We start from the raw sequence: 26,114 nt of genomic DNA on the forward strand, positions 1-26,114 counted from the left end.
GGATGTGAGACCGTAGGGGTAGCTTAGAAACTGTCTACCACAAGGAGCTGTGTGTGTCTTGCTTATCACTGAATCCTCGGTGTCCAGAATAATGCCTAACACACATTAGATCCTCCATAAGTGTTGGTAGTTGAATGAACTAATGTTGCAGATATTACTTCTCTGAATCATGTGTTGCTTTTTTTTTCCCCCAAGTCTATGGTTTACCTTTTGGTCTTATTTATTACATGTTTTGGTATATAGACATGTTAAGTTTTAATTTAGACAAATCAACAAAATTTTCCCTTGGTTTGTTAACATTACTTTACATCTCAGGGAGTCCTCTTCCCATCCAGAGGTTAGATAATTATTTGCATATGTTTTCTCCTAGATTCTAAATGACTTCTTTTTTACATTTAACTCTGATCTATCTAGAAGGTTAAGAAATAAATGGAGGGACTTCCCTGGTGGCGCAGTGGTTGAGAGTCCACCTGCCAATGCAGGGGACATGGGTTCGAGCCCTGGTCCAGGAAGATCCCACATGCCATGGATCAACTAAGCCCATGCACCACAACTACTGAGCTTGCGCTCTAGAGCCCGCGAGCCACAACTACTGAGCCCATGCACCACAACTACTGAAGCCCACGTGCCCTGGAGCGCATGCTCCACTGCAATGAGAAGCACACGCACCGCAACGAAGAGTAGCCCCCGCTCACCGCAACTAGAGAAAGCCCGCACACAGCAAAGAAGACCCAGTGCAGCCAAAAATAAATAAGTTTATTTTTTTAAAAAAGGAATTAAATGGAGAGTTGTAATGGGAGGTAGCAAATAATCCTTTTTTTCCCCATCCCTCTTTGCTTCCTTATTTAGTTGTATTGAATTATTATGTGATAGCTTCTGGGCTTTCTATTCTGTTTCACTTATTTTTCATTCTCTTCTTGCTTCAATTTTTTCCATCTAAGAATTATAGCATTCTTGGTCAGAAAGGCCAACGCACTTACTGTCAGAATCATTCAGTATAATAATTAAGACATAGCCTAAGCTGTTGTAACAGAAAGACTCCAGAATGGAGAGCCTCAAATAAAGCTGAGGCTTATTTAACTTTGGTGTAACAGTGAGGGGTGTGTGAAGTCGGGAGCTGGAGAGGCACCTCTTCCCCACAGAGTCGTTTGAGGACCCAGGCTCCTTCTGTCCTGTAGCTCTGCCAGCCCCTTGGGCGATGTCTGGGCCTGTGTGGTTGGAACTGTCTCATCCCCACATCCACATTCCAGTCTATGGGAAAGGAGGTGGCGGAAGTCTTAAGAAAGTGCCTTTGCCTTTGAGCTGAGGAACCCGCAGTGGCATGTAATATTTTGCTCATATCCCTTTAGTCTAGACTAAACCACGTTGCCACATCTACCTTCAAGGTATGGTATCCAAACTGTCATCATGGATTTGGCTAAAAGTTGAGAAGATCTGTTATTAAAAAAAGAAGAAGGGGGAGAGGTTCCAAGGACAACTAATGGTCTTTGCACTAGGCCAGTATTCACAGTTAACAAATAATCATATTTAACAGGAAAGTAATAATCATTTTTACCAAGTGAAAAAGTGTCTTTGGATATGGCAATAAAATACAACTATGTCCTGATTTTTGGTTTTAGATGGCCAGTAACCCATGTTCCAGGTAGCATTCTATACCAGTCTTGAATGCCAACAGGAAATCACTGGACAGCAGACCCTTCCAAGATCATAACTGGGCTGTTGGAGTAACTTGGAAAAGAAGAAAAAAGAACTGAAACCATGGCAAAAGTAAATAGAGCTCGGTCTACCTCCCCACCGGATGGAGGATGGGGTTGGATGATTGTGGCTGGCTGTTTCCTTGTTACCATCTGCACCCGGGCAGTAACCAGGTAGGTGGGACTTTCTTCTCGATTTATTATCAGATGACCTGGCTTGTCTTTTTTTCTAAGTCGGCTTCGTTCTAGTTCTGAACCTGTCATTGTGAAAATATATGTGTAAATATATGTTTTGTGCATGTGTGTGTGTTTCCTTTGACTGATCGGATATCTTTTTCTTTGCAAGGAATGTGATTTCCTGACACTTAAAAGTCCTGGGTAGTGGTCTCCTATAATCTCTGCCACATAAACCTGGAGTGTTAGGACATTTTTCAGCTAAATATTATGGCTCTGCCAGACATTTCTTTTCCTAAGCAGCTCATCTCACAAAGGACAAATATATAAGCTCAAAATAGTCCTTGAAAACATCTCGGCTCACCAGAATACTGAGCCGTTGGAAGCTTAAAGCCTAGAGTTTAAATTCTTTTGCTTCATTTTGCACTTGGCTGTGGTAGTGGAGGCTGATTTCTAGGTTGAAGGGCAGAAAGAGCATAAATACAGGGATTCTCTCATCTCATTTGGTCGTGTTTCCTCTTTTCCTTTTACCCAAGGGCATAGCCTTGACTATACTTAAGTTAAACGTGTGTACACTGAGGTTCATTCATCTCATTTACATTTGGAATAAAGCCACACTTGAAATCTGCATGTGCTCGCTCTCTCCTCTAGAGGTGCCTTCGTTCTAATTGAACTCTGTTGCTCTTCTCTGGCAACACTCCCTTGGCAGCCAAAGAAACTGATTTGCACTACATATCTTCACTTGATAGCATCATCAATAAAAGCATCGGGCTTCCCTGGTGGCGTAGTGGTTGAGAGTCAGCCAGCCGATGCAGGGGACGCGGGTTCGTGCCCCGGTCCGGGAAGATCCCACATGCCGCGGAGCGGCTGGGCCCGTGAGCCATGGCCGCTGAGCCTGCGCGTCCGGAGCCTGTGCTCCACGACGGGAGAGGCCACAACAGTTGAGAGGCCCGAGTACCACAAAAATAAAAAATAAAAATAAATAAAAGCATCGATGTACCCCCCATAACAAATAGATAATGCAGGAAAGAAGCAGGATGTTTGTTTTTGCTACAATAAGGATTCGTTGATTATGTGTCAAAATAAACTGTAGATTTGTTTAAAATAATATGATGGTTGAGTCTGATTTTTCTCCCATCTGGATTATGGATCTTATGTTCTGGGAGTGAGGAGGTCATAGAGTTAAAAGGCATCTCTTTCATCTTTGTTCTTACATGTGGAAGCTTTCATCATTCCCATGAGAGGAAAGTTCTGGAAGTGAGCTTAGTGCTTCTATAAGAAGGGCAGCTGGGAACCAGAAAAGAGGATTGTGGCTGGCAGCAAAGGCCTGTTTTCAGAGGTTCCTGGGAGAGGCTGAGAGGAGGATACCTGAGCACAATAGGCTCAGAGGAGAAAAGGGTGACACACCAGGAAGCAACCAAGAGAACTGGAGACAGAGACGAGGAAAGCAGCCTGCACGGTGACTTGTCAGTTCAGAGGATCAGTGCCTATTGGGCAGTTAATTCTTTTTCCAGTTTTATGGAGAACTAATTGACATTCATCGCTATATAATTTTAAGGCATACAGCATGTTTTTTTTATTGAAGTATAGTTGATTTACAGTGTTGTGTTAGTTTCTGGTGTACAGCAAAGTGATTCAATTTTTTTATATGTGTGTGTGTGTGTATATATATATATATATATAACTGAATATATATATTCTTTTCCATTATGGTTTATTACAGAATATTGAATTTAGTTCCATGTGCTATACATTAGGACCTTGTTGTCTATCTATTTTATATATAATAGTTTGTAAGCATAATGATTTGATTTACATATACTGTAGGTTCAGCTAACATCCGTCTTCTCATATAACTACAATAAAAAGGAAAGAAAAGAAAAAAGATAAAAACTTTTCTCTTCACGATGAGAACTCCTAGGATTTATTCTCTTAACAACTTTCCTATATATCATACATCATTGTTAGCTGTAGTCATCATATTGTTCATGACATCCCTAGTACTTATTTATCTTATAACTGGAAGTTTGTATTTTTTGACCACCTTCCTCCAATTCCCTTTCCCTCCCCACCCCCCGCCTTGGTAACCATAAGTCTGATCTCTTTTTATATGCGCTTGGTTGTTGCTTTAGATTCCACATATATTTAAGATTATACAGTATTTGTCTTTCTCTCTCTAACTTATTTCACTTAGCAGAATGCCTTCAAAGTCTGTTCATATTGTTGCAAATGGTAGGATTTCCTCGTTTTTTTTCTGGCTGAATAATATTCCATTGTATATACATACCACACCTTCTTTATCCATTCATCCATCCATGTCTTGGCTATTAAAAATCGTGCTGCTATGAGCATGGGGGTGCAGATATCTTTTCTAGTTAGTGCTTTCATTGTCTTTGGATCTATTCCCAACAGTGGAATTTCTGGATCACATGGTAGTTCTATTTTTATCCCTACTGTTTTCTATGGTGGCTGTACCAATTTACAATCTCATCAACAGTGCACAAGGGTTCCCTTTTCTCTGCATCCATACCAGCATTTGTTATCTCTTATCTTTTTGATGATGACTATTTTAATACGTGTGAGGTAATAGCTCATTGTGGTTTTAACTTGCATTTCCCTAACAACTAGTGATGTTGAGCATCTTTTCATGTACCTGTTGGTCTTTAGTATATCTTCTTTGAAGAAATGTCTATTTAGGTCCTTTGCTCATTTTTTAAATTGGGTTATTTGTTTTTTTACTATTGAGTTGTGTGCATTCTTTGTATGTTTGGGATATTAACCCTTTATCAGATACATGGTTTGCAAATATTTTTTCCCATTCTTATCACTTTGTTGATGGTTTCTTTTGCTGTGCAGAAGCTTTTTAGTTTGATGTAGTCCTGCTTGTTTATTTTTTATTTTGTCGCTTGTGTTTTAGGTGACATATCCAAAAAACCATTACCAAGACCCATGTTGAGGAACTTTATTCCTATGTTTTCTTCTAGTAGTTTCATAGTTTTGGGTCTTATATTTAATCCTTAAATCCATATCAAGGTAATTTTTGTGAGTGGTCTAAAATATGGGTCTAGTTTTATTCTTTTACATGCAAATATCCAATTATCTCAGCACTATTTACTGAAGAGACTGTCTTTTCTCCATTGAATATTCTTGGCTCCCTTTTCAAACATTAGTTGACGCTTAGGTTTATTTCTGGGTTCTCAGTTCTGTTCCACTGGTTTATGTGTCTGTTTTTATGCCAGTACCAAACTGTTTTGATGAGTACAGCTTTATATTATAGTTAGAAATCAGGAAGTGTGATACCTCTTTCTTAGGATTTCTTTGGCTATTTAGGGTCATTTGTGGTTCCATGTAAATTTTAAGAGTGTTTTATCTACGTCTGTAAAAAATGCCATTGGATTCTTGATAGGAATTGCATTGAATATATAGATGGCTTTTGATAGTGTTGACATTTTAATAATGTTGATTCTTCCAGTCTACAAACATGGGATATCTTTCCACTTATTTGTGTCTTCTTCAGTTTCTTTCACTGATGTCTTGTAGTTTTCAGCATAGAGATCTTTCATGCCCTTAGTTAAACTTACTGTATTTGAGGCTATTGTAAATGGGATCAATTTCTTTATTTCTTTTTTGGAAATTTTATTGTTAGTGTATACAAACACTACTGATTTTTTGTATGTTAGTTTTATATCCGGCAACTTACTGAGTTCATTGATTAGATCTAAGAGCCTTTTGGTTGTGTCTTTAGGATTTTCTATATATAAAATCATATCATCTGCAAATAGAGACAATTTTACTTCTTCCTTTCCAATTCTAATACCTTTTATTAATTTTTCTTGCCTGATTGCCAAGGCTAGGACTTCTAGGACTATGTTGAATAGGAGTGATGAGAGTGGCCACCCTTGTCTTGTTCCTCATTTTAGAAGAAAACTTTCAGCCTTTTACCATTGAGCATGATATTAGCTGTGGGCTTGTGACTTATGGCTTTATTATGCTGAGATATGTTCCTTCCATGCCCAATTTGTTAAGAGTTTTTATCATAAATGGATGTTGAATTTTGTCAAATGCTTTTTCTGTGTCTACTGAGATGATCATACAATTCATTTCTTTCATTCTATTAATATGATGTGTCACATTGATTGATTTGTGTATGTTGAACCATCCTTGCATCCCAGGAATAAATTCCACTTGAACCTGGTGAATGATCCTCTTAATATGCTGCCAATTCAGTTTGCTAGTATTTTATTCAGAATTTTTGCATCTATACTCATCAGGAATATTGGCCTGTAGTTTTCTTTTCTAGTAATGTTCTTTTCTGGTTTTGGTATTAGGATAATGCTAGTCTCATAAAATGAGTTTGGGAGTGTTCCCTTCTCTTTGATTTAAATAATATGCTTAAAGGTTAAACCATACATCTGGAAGGTAAAAATTCAAACAATACAGAAACATATAAGATAAAGCCTTTTTCTCCTCACTTCCTGAATCCCTGTTTCACTGCCTAAAGTTAATCTCATAAATAGTTTCTTGAGATCTGTCCAGAAAATTTTTTAAAAACCTTATGTCCATATATAAAGCATGTTCTTTTCATTTACACCAATGGGATCATATTATACACACTGTTTTGAACTTTTTTTTTGCTTAATAATATCTTTTGGAAATATTTCCATATCAGCACATATGGCTCTACCTCACTGAAAGGTAGGTGCTTAAAATTTCACCATATGGATGTTTCCATAATTTATTTAAAACATTTTTATTGATGGACGTTTATATTGCTTGCTGGTTTTTGCTTTACAGACAATGCTACCATTTATAATCCAGGGCATTTAAAAATCATATTTCACTCTTACCTTGTAACTGATGATGCTTCCTTACACATAAAATTTATATAAGCTTAAAGTTGTGCAGGCTATTAAAGTAGTCGTTCTTATTTATTTACTCCCTCTGTTCGTTAATGTGCATTGCTTACATATTTTTTCTTCAAGACATCTTGTTACCAAACACAATATCTATGTTAAGAATCATATTTCAGGACTTTCCTGGTGGCACAGTGGTTAAGAATCCACCTGCCAGTGCAAGGGATACGGGTTCGAGCCCTGGTCCGGGATGATCCCACATGCCGCGGAGCCACTAAGCCCATGCGCCACAACTAGTGAGCCTTTGCTCTAGAGCCCATGAGCGACAACTACTGAGCCCACATGCCACAACTACTGAAGCCCGTGTGCCTGGAGCCTGTGCTCCACAACAAGAGAAGCCACTGCAATGAGAAGCCCGCGCACCGCAATGAAGAGTAGCCCCTGCTCACTGCAACTAGAGAAAGCATACACGCAGCAACGAAGACCCAACACAGCCAAAAATAAAAAAATAAATAAATTTATATATTAAAAAAAGAAGCATATGTATGTGGTTATTAAATTTTACCTCTGACAAGCCTACTCACATGTGTGGGCAAGAATCTCAGGTGTTACTTCTGAATTTTACATACCTACAGTTTGATATGACTATTCAAATCAGTTGGAAAAAACCCATCAAACAGAAAACAAAATAACAGAACAAGGTAAAAAAGTCACAAGAAATAAACATAGTCCCACAAATGTTAAACCCCCCAAAACAATTTAGTGGAGAGAAGAGATTATGATTTACAACACCAAAATATCTTATTATCATTTGGGGTGCTTTCCTCTTAGTTGTCCTATGTTCTTCCACATTTCCAACTTCTGCATCTCTCTTTTACTAATTCTTTCTCTCAGCTTATAAGCTCAGATTCTTCACACCTCTACTGTACCGTATCTAGCCACGTGCTCCTACATAGATGCCATCTGTTCTTCTTCCTTTCTCATTCACGTTCTTGAAGTTGCTACTCAACCATTTCACTTCTTTATCTTCCAGTGACTTCTCTAGCAACTCTCAGCCTGCCTTCCCTCCTAATTTCCTTCCTTTTGTACCTTGAACCTTGAACAATGTTTAATGAGCACCGCATACATGGAAGCTATGGTACTAGATATTTGGGATTCAATGCAAGATAAGACAGACATGGTCTTTGCTGTCACAGAGCAAGAGTCTAGTGGAAAATACAAACAAATGCAAAGAACATTGCCACACAGTGTGGTAAGGGTCCAGCATGTAGTGGAAATACTTAAGAAAGGTATCAAGCCCAGACTCAGGTAGTCAAGGAAGCCTTCCTGGAGGAGTTGACTATTATCTTGAGACTAAAAGAATGAGGGAGGCTTGCACCAGATGGGAAGAAAGGAGAGATGCTAAGAAGGACCAACTTATGCAGGGTCTCATAAGTCATGTTAAAAAGTTTGAAGTGAGCTTCCCTGGTGGCGCAGTGGTTGAGAGTTCGCCTGCCGATGCAGGGGACACGGGTTCGTGCCCCGGTCCGGGAAGATCCCACATGCTGTGGAGCAGCTGGGCCCGTGAGCCATGGCCGCTGGGCCTGCGCGTCTGGAGCCTGTGCTCCGCAACGGGAAAAAAAAAAGTTTGAAGCATCAGGATCTGATTTGTGTTCTAGTGAGGAGGACACTTGGACCATGGAGTGTAGAATATACTGAAGGCAGCCAAGTGTGAATTCAGGAAAATCAGTTAGGAGGGTTTTGGCTGCAGTCCAGGAGAGAAGTGTTGTCATGAATGATAAATGATAAAGGCAGTGGAGCTCCGTGGCAGCGTTTGAAAGATATGTATAAGGTAGGATAGCAGAATTTGATGGTTGATTAGATCAGTGGTCCTAAACAGGCTGACTTTGCCCTCCGGGGGCACCTTTGGCAGCGTCTGGAGACATTCTGAGCAGGGGCCAGTGATGCTGCTTAACATCCTGCAACGCACAGGACAGCCCCCAGGACAAAGAATTATCAGGTCCGAAATGTCAATAGTGCTTCGACTGAGAAACCCTGGGCTAAGGATAACTTAACTATTTTGATACTGAGGCTATATCCAAGAAATCATTATTCACTTAAATCGAAGGCCTAGTGGTTAGGAGAAAATAATAGACTTTTTGTACTAGTCTAGCAATCTTTAGGATGTTAAGAAACATCGTAGAGTTTCCTGTTATTGTTGTACCGAATTAAAACTAGTCTAAGTCTGTTGCAGTTAGCTCATGCTTTAGAAAAAGTTCTGCAATATTTTAATTAAAGTTAAATTTATACACTCAGCCGGGTAGTTTATGTTATCGTTCTCTGCATTTTCGTTGTGACTATGTTTCAGTACTCCAAACTCTGATATAATTATTAACCTAGCATCGGATCTACTATAGCACGTTGTCTGGTTTCTTAAATCAGTGAAAGGGGAAGGACAACTTTTGATGTCCCTTTGATAGATATCATCCCATACAGTGCTCAGTGTGGAGGACAAGAACGGAACTCTGGTGAATACGGAGGTGTGCCATCTGGAGGGCCTCAGCTGCAGGGTGAACATCAGCTGTCAGTGTCCGCAGGGTCCCCCTCACCTGCGCAGAGCTGCCTCTCGCGAGAGCTCGCCCCTCCAGCGGTGTCCATATCCAATGATTGACGGAGGGAGGTGCGTAAAGGCCCGCCCATTTCCCTGGGGATTGGCTGAGGCCTGTCAGGCCTATATCTGTTTGCCCAGCTCACTCTGCCTAATCCTGCCCACGAGGGTTGATCCCTCTCTGTACTCTGCACATCAAACTCCATCCCAGTACCTTATGGGACTTAGAATTTAGCACCCTATACCAGGGGTCTCCAACCCCCGGGCTGCGGACACGAGCCCGCGGTCTGTTAGGAACAGGGCCGCACAGCACGAGGTGAGCAGGGCGAGAGTGAGCGAAGCTTCATCGGCAGCTCCCCATCGCCCGCATTGCCTCCTGAGCCATCCCCCACCTCACGCCACCCCGCCCCGCTTCGTGGAAAAATTGTCTTCACGAAACCGGTCCCTGGTCCCTGGTGCCGAGAAGGTTGGTGATCGCTGCCCTATACCGTCCCTTTTCTCTTTCCTATCACCAGGACTAGCAACATTATTACAGGGCCTGGTGCAAGATGAAAATGCAGGACCACTTGTTCAAAAGGCAGGGAAAAAAGGGCCGGTAAACGTACTAAAATGGGAAGCTTTTCCTTTTTTCAGCGGTCTCGGTTTTTCACGGTGTTTTAAATTTACTATTTAGTGTTGTTCTGAGTAAAGAAAATGGAAATGTTAAATTAGTAGCACAAATCTGCCGTTCATCTTTATATTACCGGTAGCCCTACCTTTTACTTTCCTTCTGTGTCATCATTTTAAGCATTAAGTGATCAGCTAATCCAGAGAAGCAACACGAGTAAGAAAGGATCTGATAGGAATACTCGGCCCTTTGTCTTTCTTAAAACACCATTGCCTTCTTCTGCATTTGAAGCAAGTTTTCGTTTGAAAGGAAAGCATGGTCTTTCTCTCTCACTCCCCTGTGCACGTGCTCACTCAGTTGTAGGTGTAACACACTTACCTGGTACTCAGTCTGAGTCTTACTGGACTCCCACACAAGAGTCTACTGGAATTCTGTGTCCTGGGGCATCTCTAAGACTATGTGCAAATGGAAACGCACAGAATTGCAGACTGAAGAATCCGTAGCTCTCTGCTCACATGCATGCTTCATTGTCCCATTGGACTTCACTTACAATATGCAAATTCAAAGATAAAATTATTAGGAATTTTAAGACAGTGACAGCTGAGTTGAACCAAGTTTAATGCTTCTGAGTGCCAGATTCTGTGCGACTGTATAGGTTGTATGCCCATGAAGCTGGACCATCATAACACAGCAGTCCTGATTCTCTTCCCCCTTCTTTAACTTTTCCATCACTCACTTTTACATCCAGCAGCAACTGGAGAGGAAAGAGAGAGTAAAATAACAGGTTATTAGGGGCTGCTGAAGCACAATGAGTTGGAATGTGGTCCTATCCAAGGAGACAGATATCCTCCTATCTCATCTCCAAGCTGCAAGGCCTGATTTCTTTCCCTGCTATCACGGAGCTCTAAAAGCTTCCTGTCTTGAATTATCTGTGTGCGGTTCATTCCAAACTATTGCTTCTGGATCACTTATGTCTTGTTTTTCTTGAGTAATTAGCTATTTTTCAGCATAAAAATTTTTCTGTCTCTGTTTCTGTCTCTGTCTCTGTATATACACCCCCATACGTATGTATATACACACACACAGATAAATTTCTGATTGTATAAGAAATCAGGTTCGCTGTAAAATAATTCAAAATGCAGAATAAAGACAAAAAATCATTTATAACCTCACCATGCACATATAATGACCGGATACATTTTGGTTAATATGCTTTCAGTCTTTTTCTAGTTACATGAAGTACATTTTTATAAAAATAAGCCCTTACTATATGAGCTATTTTGTAACTTACTTTTTTACTTAGCATTATATTGTGAATTTATTTCCAAATCAATAAATACAAAGCAAATCATTTTTAATACCTAATAATATTTCATTTTATTGATGTGCTATAAGTTACTTAACCAGTCCCTTACTGACGGACATATATGCTGTTTACAATATTTGGCTATTATAAATAGTTCTCCGGAGTATATCCTTTTATGTGTATCTATTATTATTATCATCACCATCTGTTTATTAACTTTGCTTAAAACCTAGAAGTGAAATTGCTGGGTGATGTATAATACTTTATTGTCAAGTCTTAACTTGTATAACAACCTCTTAGAAGTTTCAGATGTTAGTGAAACAGTATGATGAGTAACAATCCATGTGTCTGACCTGTCATCTTTTCCGTAAGACCTTCCCTACAGCAGTGATCTTCGCAACCACTTGGTTTCAGCAGCCACTCTAGTGGGTGAACACTTGTTTCTTTTTTTCTTTAATTAATTAATTTATTTATTTTTGGCTGCGTTGGGTCTTCACTGCTGCGTGCAGGCTTTCTCTAGTTGCGGCGAGCAGGGGCTACTCTTGGTTGCAGTGCGTGGGCTTCTCACTGCGGTGGCTTCTCTTGTTGCAGAGCACGGGCTCTAGGCATGTGGGATTCAGTAGTTGCGGCACACGGGCTCAGTAGTTGTGGCTCAAGGGCTCTAGAGCACAGGCTCAGTAGTTGTGGCTCATGCGCTTAGTTGCTCCTCAGCGTGTGGGATCTTCTTGGACCAGGGATCGAACCCATGTCCCGTGCATTGGCAGGTGGATTCTTAACCACTGTGCCACCAGGGAAGTCCTAAACACTTGTTCTCATCCCTTAGAACATCTCAATGGTTAGCTTCTGATTTCCCACTTATTACAGGCCAGCAACGTACCATTGAAAATCAATTAAAAGCCCTGGAGACTGGAACAGATGATTGAACCAAAACTTGAAACTCTCAATCGAATACATGTTCATTCTTTTTTTTTTTTTTTGGTATAAAATGTTTGCACTTTTTTTTTTCAGATGTATTTCAATTTTTTTTGTGGACTTCCAGACATACTTCTCTCAGGATTATGCACAGACAGCCTGGATCCATTCCATTGTAGACTGTGTGACCATGCTCTGTGGTGAGTATCTCCAGGGATAGATAATTACTGGCTACCCTTGAACTATACATGACAGTGACCTTCCACTGCCTTTGATGACCAGTTTTTCTGAGTAGAAGGGCTATGATTAAAAATTGGCTAAAACCATCTAAAAAGAAAAGTACGATCCTGCATTTAGCCAAACTCCCCCAGATGTGCTTTTGCAGTTAACATTCTTGGCTGATGTCAGATGGACCAGGTAGTGAATACAGTCAATTGGACACATACCTATAGAGATAGGGAACTGGGCAATCACAGTACTTGTCCTGATTTTGGACGCAGTTAACCGTACAGTATATGCTTGCTTTCTTCTGAATGCTGTGGTCCCCTCATTCTCCAGTCACATAAACAGCCATTGGAAAGTACCATGAGCCGTTTCAATGTGATCTCCTTATATGAGTGCCAACAATGTGTGCATCACGTCTCAAGTCTTGTTTTCATTCTCATCCCTTCCCAGAGGGTTCAAAATTTGGCTCGTTTTTCATGCATCAATCTTCATTCTTAGGGAAGTATTGTAGAAGGATAGAAAGGTGCAATCATGAGATAAGCACATTCACTATGGCTGTAGTTTTCATCGAGAGCCACACAGGTGCTACGTACGGTGTACAGAGTGTTCTCAAGATTCATGGAATCTCTCATCGATCTAAGGAAAAACTAACCTTGAGAGTTTTCTTTTTAAAACTTTCCAACCAAAGTTATTAAATGAGTGCCATAGAAATTTTCTGCAATCGGGTCAAATCAAAATGATCTATTTGCAGACGAGACCCATGTAATCCTTTCGTTTAGGTGACTCCTGAATATTTTAGAAAACTGTTATCTCTTCAGGCCATGTCTTAATGGCAAAAGAGAAATACTATATTATTTGGTATCATAAATAATGTCATCTATGCCATTCTAGGTACTGATGCATATTTATTTTTAGAAAAATGTACATAATCAGGAATTGGTTGATTTGTGCTGAAATGTATTTCCTTGGTTGGGAGGAATTTGAGTGCAATTCTAGGTTTCATGAGATGGCTAAGTAGACGCTACTGATAACGCAGGAAGGTCATAAGGGATCAAGAAATCATATTTTCAGGTTTTTTATTTTAACCAGTAAGATGATCACCTGGTTTTCAGGGTCAGATGATTAGGCACAGCCTTTGTGTGAGCATGCCAAGACAGCCGTGTTTATCTTTCATGGAGGATACAGGTGATTCATTTCTCTCACTGATATCTTTTGGAGAATATTTATAATCCCTCAAAGAGGAATAAATGGCCTTCAGTGACCACAGTGGTCACAATGACCATGTGAGGCATTGAGCTAAGAGCGGGGTCATGTTAGATGCAGAATATTTAAATTCTGCAGAATCACATCTGGGACACCCATTGGGGTCATATTTGTCCTATGACGAACAGGGAAGTGAACATTTTTCATTGAGTTTAGTATACATTTTGTCACTTTCCAATAGCCACAGCAGCATCAGTCTGAAGAATTAGATATATTTTCAGGAGATTTGCTCATTCCTATTCTCCAGAGGTTATATATGCAGCCAGCCACTATTCTAACTAGATGGGATATTAAGCTGACGACTGATTCTATCGTGTACATTTGTGTCACACCCAATTTTAACCTGATCGATATAAAAATTATACTCCACAGATACCTAGAGAATTGGCTCTTCTGATCTTGTTACTAGGAGTACTGGTGTCAGCATGAATTATTCTTCAGAAAGAAATTCACATACATTCCTCACCCATCATCTCTGCCATCAGTCTGAGAGACCCAAGGAGCCAGAATAACAGGGTGAAATAACCCTGCACTCGGTGTAAGGTTCCCTGAACTGTATAGTTCTTGGTGATCTTGGGTATGTCATATTCCCCTAAGCTTCAATTTCTGTTTGGCCTCTTCCAGCTTTAATTATTAGTCTATAAGCCTGGAAGTTGGCACAATTCTGACACATTGTTAAACCACAAATAGAGTGAGGCCAACCAAAATGTCATCATCTCATTTCCTAGATTTTCTGGACTTTGATTTCTCATCCACAGGGTTTCCAAAAGCCTGGAAACAGTGCCAGATTGTGAAATTTGTCTATGATCTCTCTGCCTGGCCTTTTCCTGCATAACACTGCTGGCCATGCCATGTTGCCCACTTTCCTTTTCTACCGTTTACCTGTCATAATTATTGTTAATTGTGTATGATCAACACTATATGAAACATACAAGGCACATCGCTGTGCCAGTGACATGTAGTTTAAAGGAGCTGATTCACTGTTTAAAAAACACCACATAATCCTGGGATCATGGCTGTCATAGAATGGAGATGTGGAATGAGCCGTCAAACGCCAGTCAGGAGATGTGATCCTAATTCCAGCTTTGCTACTTATTCTCTGTGGGACCATGGACAAGTCACTTCCTCTCTCCTTGGTTTCCGAATCTGTAGAATGAGTGGGGCGGGCTCGAGGCTTTGAAGATGGATCGTTCTCTGCTCTGCCAACGCAGCACCCACAGCCTTTCCACAGTGCCCTCAAGGCCTTTGTGTTGAACCTATTTATTATTGTTTTTGAAGCTCCACTTGGGAGTGTTGTCAGTAACCATTTTTCCTGTCAAGTGGGAATCATGCTGGGTGGCTTGCTTGCATCTACTGGTCTCATCCTGGGCTCATTTGCCACCAGTCTGAAGCATCTCTACCTCACTCTGGGAGTTCTTACAGGTAAGGGCACTTCGTACCACCCTTCTCACCCCACCCTATCCAGGGGTTGTCAAGCCCACCAACAGATCAGTAATTCATAAAATATTCATTTTGTAAGATGCATCATTTATCTTAATGTCTGCCTACCTAGCAGTTAAACAAAAGGGCTAGAAATGCAATGGACTGTCATACTGTAGTGAAAATGTGTCACCACTTTAATTCAGCCACTTGACAACAGTGACTGCTGGCTTTCCCTTGGGCAGCCGTGTATGGCTGAGATTCTCCACTCAGAAGCAATGTGACATTAGCCAGAGCAGCATAAATTTTCGGCAATGATCATTCTCCCAACATCTTTGCCAAGACATTGAAATACTGTCTGTGGTTGACCTGAGTTGCCCCTACTTTATAGCGAGTACCATTGTCCAATAAATGGGGTTTTACCATTTTAAAAAGAAAGCCCCTGTGAATATTCTTACATTGCACATTTTCTTTCGATGTTACGGAAGTATCTTTAGAAAAATGAAGCCCATAGAAAGAGAAGCAACTGATGTGCATTCCATAAATCACACTTACAGGGACTGCATAGGATCAAGGTGGGCTTGGTTGGTGGGACTAGAGTAGCAGTTTTCTGCCCCATCACTTAGAGGGGAGGGTGACACTAACTCTTGTCTGGGCCACAGGGGTAGCATGATCAGGCCAATACAGGATATAATCTCGTAGTAAGGTTATAAATCTCGCTCTGTCAGCTAAAAACGGTATCTGTCCCCTGTCATCCAAAGGGCCTGACTGCTAGGGTGTCCCATCATCCCAGTTTACCAGGAACTATCCTGGTCTTGGTGCTGAAAGCCTCACATCTGGGAAACCCCTCAGTCCAGGCAAATTGGGATCATTGCTCACTCTGCTCTGTAGATGGGAACAGGAGCTGAAGGTAGTTCTCCTTTTCCTTCCTTGACATTTAAATTCCAGGTTTAAAGCCCTTCAAGTTTTCTCGACTTAAAAGGAATAGAAATGGAAAATCTTGAAGAGGTGTTCTGCTGACTTTAAGGGCTATTTTCAGGTGGCTACGTGTACATGCTACGTTCGTGTATAAAACTGGCACAATGTTTCCCAATATGTGAGATTACTCTGAGCTTTCACGGGGTCACAAATGCTATTTAGACCCAAATTCCAGTGTGGTCCAGGTTATCAGAGTTGTGTCTTCAGGGGCAGTGAAGAGTTGAAGTAATTCTCTGGATAATTTAAAAATAGTTAAATTATCCAGAGATAATTTAAAAATACTCAAATTATCCAGAGATAATTTAATTTATTAAAATTAATTTTAATTTATTAAAAAAGAAGTGGTGGGGAGAATAAATTTCTTAGGTCAGTGTTATCCTGATTTTCTAGTTAATTCAAATTGAGCTTGTATAATAGTTTTTAAGTTCTTCCTTTTATTTTGCTTAAGTCATATTCCCTTAAGGCTTTTCTTCCCAAGAAGAAAGTCATATATATGCTATACTTTGCAAATTGTGGAAGACTGGTGAGGGGAGACTCATTTTCAGCTTGGTGTAGAAAGCAGTTTTAAAAGGGCTTATTTGATTCAGATTCTCTTTATTCCAAATAGTATGATTCTGAGAAATGTTCTTTCACAGGCTGTTCGTGCCATGCCACCAGCACTCATAGAGTTCTCTTTATCCCCAGGTCTTGGATTTGCACTTTGTTACTCTCCAGCTATTGCCATGGTTGGAAAGTATTTCAGCAGACGGAAAGCCCTTGCTTATGGGATCTCCATGTCGGGAAGTGGCATTGGCATCTTCATCCTGGCTCCTGTGGTTCAGCTCCTTATTGAACAATTTTCCTGGAGGGGAGCATTACTCATCCTTGGGGGTTTCGTTCTGAATCTCTGTGTTTGTGGCGCCTTGATGCGGCCAATTACTCTTAAAGATGACCAAACAACTTCAGAGCAGAACCATGTCTGTAGAACTGAGACACAAGGCTTTCAGCGGGCATCTCCCTCTTCGACTTGGACTAAAGAATGGGTGCAGACCTGCCTCTGTGGCTCTTTGCAGCAGGAATACAATTTTTTACTGATGTCAGACTTCATTGTATTGGCCATCTCTGTTCTATTTATGGCTTATGGCTGCAGCCCTCTCTTTGTATACATGGTGCCTTATGCTCTGAGTATTGGAGTGAGTCACCAGCAAGCTGCTTTTCTCATGTCCATACTTGGGGTGATTGACATTATTGGCAATATCACGTTCGGATGGCTAACTGACAGAAGGTAAATCCATGAAACCGCCATTGGTTCCCCACCAGGGACTTTAAACTTTGAGTTTCCCCTCATCACCTTACCCTCTAGAATACCTAGGTCTGAATAATGTTAACAGGTTTTTGATATCTGAAGGCAACTCCCTTGTTGGTTCTTCTAGTCAGAGGTCAGCAAACTTTTCTGTAAAGGGACAGACATTAAACAGACGAAGTCACCTTGGCTTTGTGGGTCATATGATTCCAACTCTCCAACTCTGCTGTTGTAACACAAAAGCAGCCATAGACAATATGTGACCAAGAGAGTGGCCATGTTCCAATAAGACTTTATTTAATTTTAAATTAAAATTTTAATTTCTCATACAATTTTTCCCTCACAAAATTTTATTGTTGTTTCGATTTTTTCCAAACATTGAAAATTGGAAAAACCATTCTTAGTTCACAGTCCAAAAAACAAGTAGTGGGCTGGATTTGGCCATAGTTTGCTGACACCTGTTCTAGATTTTTTAGGATGTTGGGTATGTATAAATGGCAGAAGCGAAGTTCTGGTGACAGATTTAATTCCATTCTAAGTCAAATCAGTCCTCCTGTGAGACAACTTCTGTCTGGGCATTGTGGTTTTAGTTTCTTTTGAACCACCCCAGAGAGTGGCTGGCAATAGAGAGAGGAACAGACTCCAGTCCAGGCAGGAGGATCAGGTCAATAATAACACATTATCTGTAGCCACGTATTTATTTATTTATTGATTGATTTTTTTAATTTATTTTTATTTTTTATTTTTTATTTTTTTGCGGTACGCCGGCCTCTCACTGTTGTGGCCTCTCCCGTTGCGGAGCACAGGCTCTGGATGCGCAAGCTCAGCCGCCATGGTTCACGGGCCCAGCCGCTCCGCGGCATGTGGGATCTTCCCGGACCGGGGCACGAACCCGTGTCCCCTGCATCGGCAGGCGGACTCTCAACCACTGCGCCACCAGGGGAGCCCTGTAGCCATGTATTTATATTTGACAGTGCAAAGAGCAAATAGTTTCATTATGATTTTAGGCTTAGAAACCAAAGTTATAAGAAATCTACTGAGTAGTTTCTTCAGCTAATGCTAATCTGTTTGGATTGAAGAGAGCAAACTACTCATATTCTCCTAAATGATGGACTCCTCACACTTGAGCTATGACCTGGAAGAGCTATCATCCTATGGCTTCTCACACGTTATATCTTTGGGAACTAATCAGGATCCAACTGCCGTTATCCAGTATCGTGAATATAATATTTAGTATTAAATCCACATTTTTAATGGTTAATGAGTTGGCGGGAGAGCAAAGGGTAACCATCCTTACAATCAAATAACTCAACAAGAAGCAGCCTGGTATAAGTCTGAGAGACGGATCTCTAGTCTGAGATATCCAAGACCTAAGTTCTTGTGCTGGCTCTGCCCCTTATTATCCCTGTGACCTAGAGAAAATCACCTAACCCTCAGATCCCCAAGGGTCTTCATCTGTAAAATGGGCCAGTTCAATATTTGCCTATGGACATTATAGCATTTTGTGAGGCTTAAATGAGATTGTGGGCAGAAAAACATTTGTAAAGCATAAATTGCTGGTGCTGATATTATACAGAGTCTTTAAAATAATTGGTATCATAGATGGCTTTGGATCTACAAAGGGAAGTGTTCATGGAAGTACCACTGGGGAGGTCTTGAAATACGACTTAGTCCTAATACAAGACCTTCATAATCTCTGGCAAATCACCTTCGTTTCTTCATATTATGACTTCCTCTTTGTATAACCACTTGGGTTACTGAGCATATATGATGTGCTGGAGACTAACGGATGACACATCTGAAAGCATCTAGAAAATATTAGTCTCCTGACACTCTATGTGTTATTTCACAACTATCCTTGAATAACACTATGAGATAGACAGCCTCCCCATTTTATAGCTAAAGGAATTGAGGTTAGAGTTAGGCAGTTAGTAGGTGGTAGAATTGGATTCAAACTTCTATCTGTCTAATTTTAGAGCACAGGTTATTTTCTACCATACCATGCTTCCTGGGAAGATACATTCTTGCATTTGCATATACCAAGAGAAAGACAGGAAGACAACGTAGAAAACACACAGTGCGGAGGCCATCTCTATAAATAATTGTAGTGCTTACTGCCACCTGGGCACGGTTCTAGAGCTCTTTAATAGAACCTGTGCATACTGCACTCATTCTTGGTCTTCACATCCACAGGTGTCTGAAGAATTACCAGTATATTTGCTACCTCTTTGCCATCGGAATGGATGGGCTCTGCTACCTCTGCCTCCCAATGCTTCAGAGTCTCCCCCTGCTCGTGCCTTTCGCTTGTACTTTTGGCTACTTTGATGGTGCCTATGTGACTCTGATCCCAGTAGTGACTGCAGAAATCGTGGGGACCACCTCTTTGTCATCAGCGCTTGGCGTGGTGTACTTCCTCCATGCAGTGCCATATTTGGTGAGCCCACCCATCGCAGGTAAGTTTGCAGAGAGAACCCCCAATCACCTCTTCTCTGTCATATTGATGTAAAAACAGTGAACTCACACACACCCATGAGGATTGGAAGTAAGGAGTGAAAGAGAAAGGGATGCCAGAGCCACAAAACATCATGGTCTCACCTACATCCTTGTTTTATAATCTTCTTCCCACTAACTGGGGGACCTTAGCATACTTGGAAAGAAAAAATCCCAAATTAGGATCTTGATTCCATTCCATACTAATGATAGAAGCAATGGAATGAAGCAGCTGTTCAGACTTATAAATAAGTTGGGCACGTTCAAAGGGAAGGCTGGCAGGAGAACAGGATTCCAGTAGTGGGGGGCGGTAGGCGGTGAGGCTGAAATGATGAAGTGCGGGTGTCATAGTGGAATGTCTTGAGTGCCAGCCGAAGGAGTGGGGCCCTATACACTTCAGAGAATATTGCTAGTATTACAGCTTTTGTGCAAAGGGGTAGTATAGTAAAGAGTATATTTTAGAAAACATGGTCTAGCAATTGATCTGGTAACTTAGGGGAGAAACAGGATTTTATCCTAATAGTTCAAGAGCCATCTGATAAAGGCCTGAACTAGGGCTGCTGTGGCAGAAATAAGAATGAGCTCTGGGGCGAGGGGGAAATTTGGGGGAAAAAAATCAACTGGATTTAGCATGTGGTGATAACAGAGGGAAAGAAGTCCAAGATAACTTAGGAGATAATGGCATAGTTGAAAGAAATAAGGAAGCTGGAGAGAGTAGCTTTGCCAGAAAAATACTAAAAATTTAATGTTTAGACATATTCAGATATCAGAAATACCCAATAAAATGCTCAGTAGTGCTGTTTAAGGATGAAATCTGAGCATTTGAGGGAGGCCAGGTTTGGATATACAGATTTGGGATTCAGGATAAAGCATCTAGAATGTTTTGTAAACTGTAAAAATGATATAAAAATTAAAAACATAAATAAGTAATTCAACAACTATTCATTGCATGCATTAAATAATTCAACAAATATTTATTGCATACATTAAACAAGTAATTCAACAAATCTTTATTGCCTGTGTACACCAGCACTGTGTTTGGCGCTGTCGGTATAGCAGCAGACAGGTCAGAACCCATGCCTTCTTGCTGGGGTGTGTGGTCTAGACCAGTGTGTCTCAGAATGAGATCTTGGGACCACCTGCATCAGAATCCCCTGGGGCCCTTGTTAGAATGCAGACTCCTTGACCCTCCCTCTGTGATCTGGACCTTTGGGGGTGAGTTCCAGGAATCTACACTCTCAGCCAGTTTTCTTGTGATGCTCCTGTACACTAAAGATTGAGAATAATTGGTCCAGATTATTACCTGCCTAAATTAAAAACGAGAGTGAAGAAGTTCTCTGAAGATAGGCAGAAGAGATATGAGTCAAGCATTTGCTTAGAAGGAAGGGAGGGAATTTTTTGAAGAACGCAGGATTTCTGCTTTAGCTGCTATTATGAATACAAAGTTCGGCTTATTTCTAAACTCCAGCAATTGCTAAAGCATCAAACCAAGGGAAACTGACTGCTTGACAGCTGCTGATGAAAGTTCCTCGTCAGTTTAAACTCCATGATAAAGGACTACATGTTTAGTGCTTCATTTTTGGAAAATGCCCCCAAAATGTTCCCACATCCTCCCTCCACAGCCACTTTTTTGTATTTACCAACCTTTAGGGACAGTGTAACTCTGTTAAAAAGTCATAGGACGTAAATTGGGATTCCTGGATCCTTTTTTCAAACCATGGCCTTCATTTGGCAAATCAGACATTATACTCATTGCCAGGTACTAGAGGATTAGCATGTGAGTTCCTATTTAATACTTCTCGTATTTAATTACTTTTAAGATAACTCTCTACTCAATCTCTTCTGTTTTCTGCTACAAAAATGTACAAGCAAATCACATGATAACTAAAATATTTGAGAGTAGTTTGGATTGCAGGAAACTTAGGGCTTCTAACAATTTTTGCATGCCTCTTTAGACTAATCGTTTTGAAGTAGGTGAGAGGAGAAATCATACACTTCTCTGGTGGATTTTCTTGGCATATAAGTAAAGTTTGGAGGAATTTTAAAAAACCTTTTTAGAATTTGAAAAAGAATAGACACGTGTATATGTATAACTGAATCACTTTGCTGTACACCTGAAACTAACACAACATTGTTAATCAACCATACTCCAATATAAAATAAAAATTTTTTAAACTTTTTTAATCACAAAATAATTTCCTGCCAAGGTCTAATTTTACCCCACTGAGTCTCTGATTATTGTGACCTATATTTTGCATATCATATACTCTGGTTCTCCTCAAAATTTAGAGCCGGAAGAGATATTGTGGTTAATTTGTTGCAATAAGAGATAAAGAAAATTTATCTTTTCTTTAAAGATAAAGAAAAAAAGAGATAAAAAAAATTCCGTGATTACAGAATTCTGCTTTCTGAAGTTTGCATTTTAAACTGTAAGATGGTCCAACGTTCTAATTTTCAAACTGGATGGGGTACGATGACTGGATCCAACAGAAAATTTGGATTCTGCTTTATCTAGAAGCGTGTTCTATTACTCAGGATAGTCAGTATATGGCTGCTGGGAATACTACTACTAGCATTCTGTACAATTACATTCTCTTAACACCCTAGATAAAGAAAGAATCCCATCATCAGTAATTTGAATGATGCTGTTTTTATCTTTTTTACCGTATTTCATGGGATTAATAATAATAACTAATATTTATTGTGTCAATACTAAGAGTGTGACACTTCCAAGCACTTTACATAATAACAACAACCCATTTTAGAAGTTTCCCTAGAAAATAGAATGCATTTTTCAGTTGCTGCACAATACTTTTAGGACATCTGCTTTTTATGTCAAAATAATAGCAGTGTTGCTAGCCATCTATTGTTATTATCCTGACAAATTATTAGATTTGAAAATGGGTAAATAATTGAATTTTCAACTCAATATCATTTTTCTGTTGCTTGTTACAGGATGGCTCGTAGACACGACTGGCAGCTACACTGCAGCGTTTCTTCTCTGTGGGTTTTCAATGATATTTAGTTCTGTGTTGCTTGGCTTTGCTAGACTTGTAAAGAAGATGAGAAAAACCCAGCTGCAGTTCCTTGCCAAAGAGTCAGATCCCAAGCTGCAGCTATGGACCAATGGATCGGTGGCTTATTCTGTAGCAAGAGAATTAGATCAGAAAGATGGGGAGTCTGTGGCTATAGCAATGCTTGGTTCCAACCCTGCATGATCAATGGCCTTGAGCCTGAATCTTCAGGGCTGAAAGAGGTGGGACCACTGTATTGTACATGTTTCTGAAGGATTTTATTTTGGCAGAAGTATTGCCTTCTAAGGAAATTTATCGTTTTATTAATATGTTTGTAATGGAAAAATAGCAAATAACAAAGCAAGCTGGACTGGCTCAGAGTATCCCCTTTTGGGATTTGTACTCACAATTGAACTCGCATCTTTTGGGCAGTGAGCATCACACTATGGAGAATGTTAGGACCTAGCTGATACAATTCACTGTAAATAGAGGTAATTTCAAGGCACGACCAAAGCAGATGACACTGGACGCAGCTTTGTTTCAAATTCTCTGCCCTTCCATCTTCCCTCCTCAGTTAGAAGGTAAACAGAAACATTGACATGTAGGTTTCTTTATGCTGTTCAGAGAAGGGGGTCCTGTATTAATCATTGCCTTTTGAAGAACCTAAAGTACTCTTCAACAACCTGTTTCAAATGCTAATGAGAAACTCCACTAGGAAGAAGGTTTGTCATCCTCACCTTCCACCACCACTGAAAGCTCTTTTCCTAAAACGAGGCACTTAACCTCCAACCAGACGCTCACCTCTGTTGCTATCACATATAACATTTGCTCTAAATTGAGTAGAACACACCAAGACACATGGGCGATTTCTAAATCTTACCAGAAATGTTAACTCTAATGCTTCCCTTTTTTTTTTCCTTTAGAAATAAAGCATTTATTTAAACTGTAGACAATTCCTGTTAGGAATGGAAAAATGTTGGCAGCATTCCAACTGGGCAGGAATTGAATTCTTGAATCAGCAGGTCTCTGGTGAAAGTTTTCTTTTCAGATCAGATATTTAGGTTCATTACCCAAAACAGGACTTGGGAATTTGGCCTGAAAAATATTATTCTAGAGATACTCTGAAGCTGAGATTCCTTTCTCCCTGTGTTAATTTTTGTTCCAATGTCCACTGCTCTTCATCTCTTTATAGATAATCATTAGTGGACCTTTTCAGCTGAATGAGAAGACTTCAGGGGTTAACCTCAGCATCACAGCCCTCCCACAGATTGTAGCTTTGGCCAGGGGAGAGGGAGGACAAAGTTAAGAAGGCTAGTGGTGTGTTGTTTTACAGTTTATAATCACATACCTTAACTCATTGGATTATAGTTTGCTCATTCCCAAGTACCCTACTTTCCTGTGGTGTGGGATAAAGTCTTCAGATTGAAGAGGGAGGGCATAGGGAGAGAAGAGAAAGGCCAGATCCCCCAGCCTGTCTCCGACCATTTTAAGTCCTCTGAATTATAATCCTGAATCCCAAATCATGTTGCACTTGTAACACAGGGGCAAGTTATACAATTGAAAGGGGATTTTAATTATTCAAAAATTTAAAATCTGAACCTCAGGGAACTATTTTGACCCTGAAGGCCATTCAATCCACTGTCCCCCAACAGATCTCACAAATGCCTTGCCAGGGGTGCTGAGAGAAAAAACACAGCCATGAGGAAGATCCAGGGTTGACTAAGCACATTCAGCAAGAGTCTTTGCCTATAACTGGATTTTAAATATATATATATATAATTATATATTAATACATTGCTTTCCGAATGAAATGCTGACTTGATTTGATGGCAGAAAACTAATATCTCATAGGTGTTTTCCAAAGAGAAAACAGGAATGTTTCCTGTTATCTTTATACTTAGTTTGAGAATTTAGTTGTGAAACACTTCCTTTGTCATTTGCAATTTTAAAACAATATTTGGAAAATACCTGTAAACAGTCAAAGTTAAAATGAAGTTTTATGTGTTTGGAATAGCACTTTACACTAAATGTCATTTCTTGAATCTTCAAGCCTAAAGATTTTTTGAAATATAAAGAGTTATAAATATTCTTATACATATTTTTTCCTAGTGATGATCACAGTAAAATTTTGTTTATCTGGTTCTGTGATGTAATTTCTCTAAAGTATTATAAGTACTCATGAAAAATGAGCATAGAGATCAGAGCTTTTAAAAATTTGTATAAAATATTTGTGATATTCTGCCTTTATACATGCGTACATTTGTATTTTACTTTTCTTTTTGGAGTGGCATTTTTAGGAAACCAGTAAGGAAAATGTAGATCTTAGAGGTTACCATTGTCATCGACACAAAATTTTACTGTTATGTTCCATTTGTCTATACTGTTTATTTCAAAATGGAGCAATTCATGGGAATGATGTGTTTGTTTTGTGGAATCAAGAACAAAATTGTGGTGGGATGATTTTACATCTTAAATATTTCTTTATATCACTGCAAGTTCTACTTTGAAATTGAATGAGTAGAAAAGCAAACGAAATGTCTAACTTCTGTAGATACACTGTACCATTTGGCCTTTTGTTCAGATTGTGATTTCGCTAACAGATTGGCTATTGATGATAATATTTTCTTATTTCAAAAGCATAATAAAATGAGTTGATAGTCATGTTTGGAAGAACATTTTTCCCCTGCACAAAGGGTTTGGATTGTATTGTGAGTGGCTCTGTCTGGATTATGCCAGGATGTAACTGGCATATAAAGATGTGGTAAGCGATCAAATAATTTACAAAAAGCAGAACCATTTATTGAGAACTTCCAATGTGTTAGCTACCGTGTTAAGCACTTCCTATGCATTGTCTTATTTAATCCCCGTAACAGTCTGTATTATCACCATTTAATAGACATGGAAACTGAGGCATTAGGTCCCACGTCTTCTGACCCTGCAGTCACTGCACTCTAGTGCCTGTAGTGAATTCCTGTAAAACTAGGAAGCCGTCTGATGCTGGAGTCTGCCTCCCTCCCTTTGCACCTGCTCAGATCTTCTCATGTGGGTTCAAGAAACCATTTGGAAATAAGCCCTTCCTTGGGCAGATGAAATCCTCTGGGTTATGCTGCAGTCTTCCAATCAGTATAGATGGGAGGATCCTGGATTGGAAATTTCCAAGAATCTTTCCAAGAGTCTGGTTCTATCAAGACCACTACTTCCAGGCTAAGTGGCTTAATTTGCTGTCTATTGATCCAGGCTCCTCTTTGGGAGTATTTGTCGGGGGTGGGGGGTGGGGGGATGGGAGGATGTGGAGAAGGCTGGGCAGCAC

The 26,114-nt window shown here is 40.0% G+C and overlaps 1 protein-coding gene across 2 annotated transcripts; it reads left to right on the plus strand.

Annotated features, from left to right (window-relative positions):
- The first annotated feature begins 1,623 nt into the window (after nt 1-1,623).
- SLC16A12 (solute carrier family 16 member 12) lies at nt 1,624-25,602 on the plus strand. 2 transcript variants are annotated; one of them, XM_067710060.1, is made up of 5 exons: nt 1,624-1,868; nt 12,230-12,333; nt 16,703-17,282; nt 19,494-19,753; nt 22,746-25,602. In XM_067710060.1, the coding sequence occupies exons 1-5, from the start codon at nt 1,759-1,761 to the stop codon at nt 23,006-23,008; spliced, it is 1,317 nt and encodes a 438-aa protein (XP_067566161.1). In that variant the 5' UTR covers nt 1,624-1,758; the 3' UTR covers nt 23,009-25,602. The 2 variants fall into 2 exon arrangements, with proteins under 2 accessions (XP_067566161.1, XP_067566162.1); XM_067710061.1 differs by lacking the exons at nt 1,624-1,868; nt 12,230-12,333 and adding an exon at nt 14,877-15,043.
- Nucleotides 25,603-26,114: the final 512 nt, after the last annotated feature.

This window comes from Pseudorca crassidens, chromosome 16 (assembly GCF_039906515.1).
Source record: "Pseudorca crassidens isolate mPseCra1 chromosome 16, mPseCra1.hap1, whole genome shotgun sequence".
Classification (NCBI taxonomy): Eukaryota; Metazoa; Chordata; class Mammalia; order Artiodactyla; family Delphinidae; genus Pseudorca; species Pseudorca crassidens.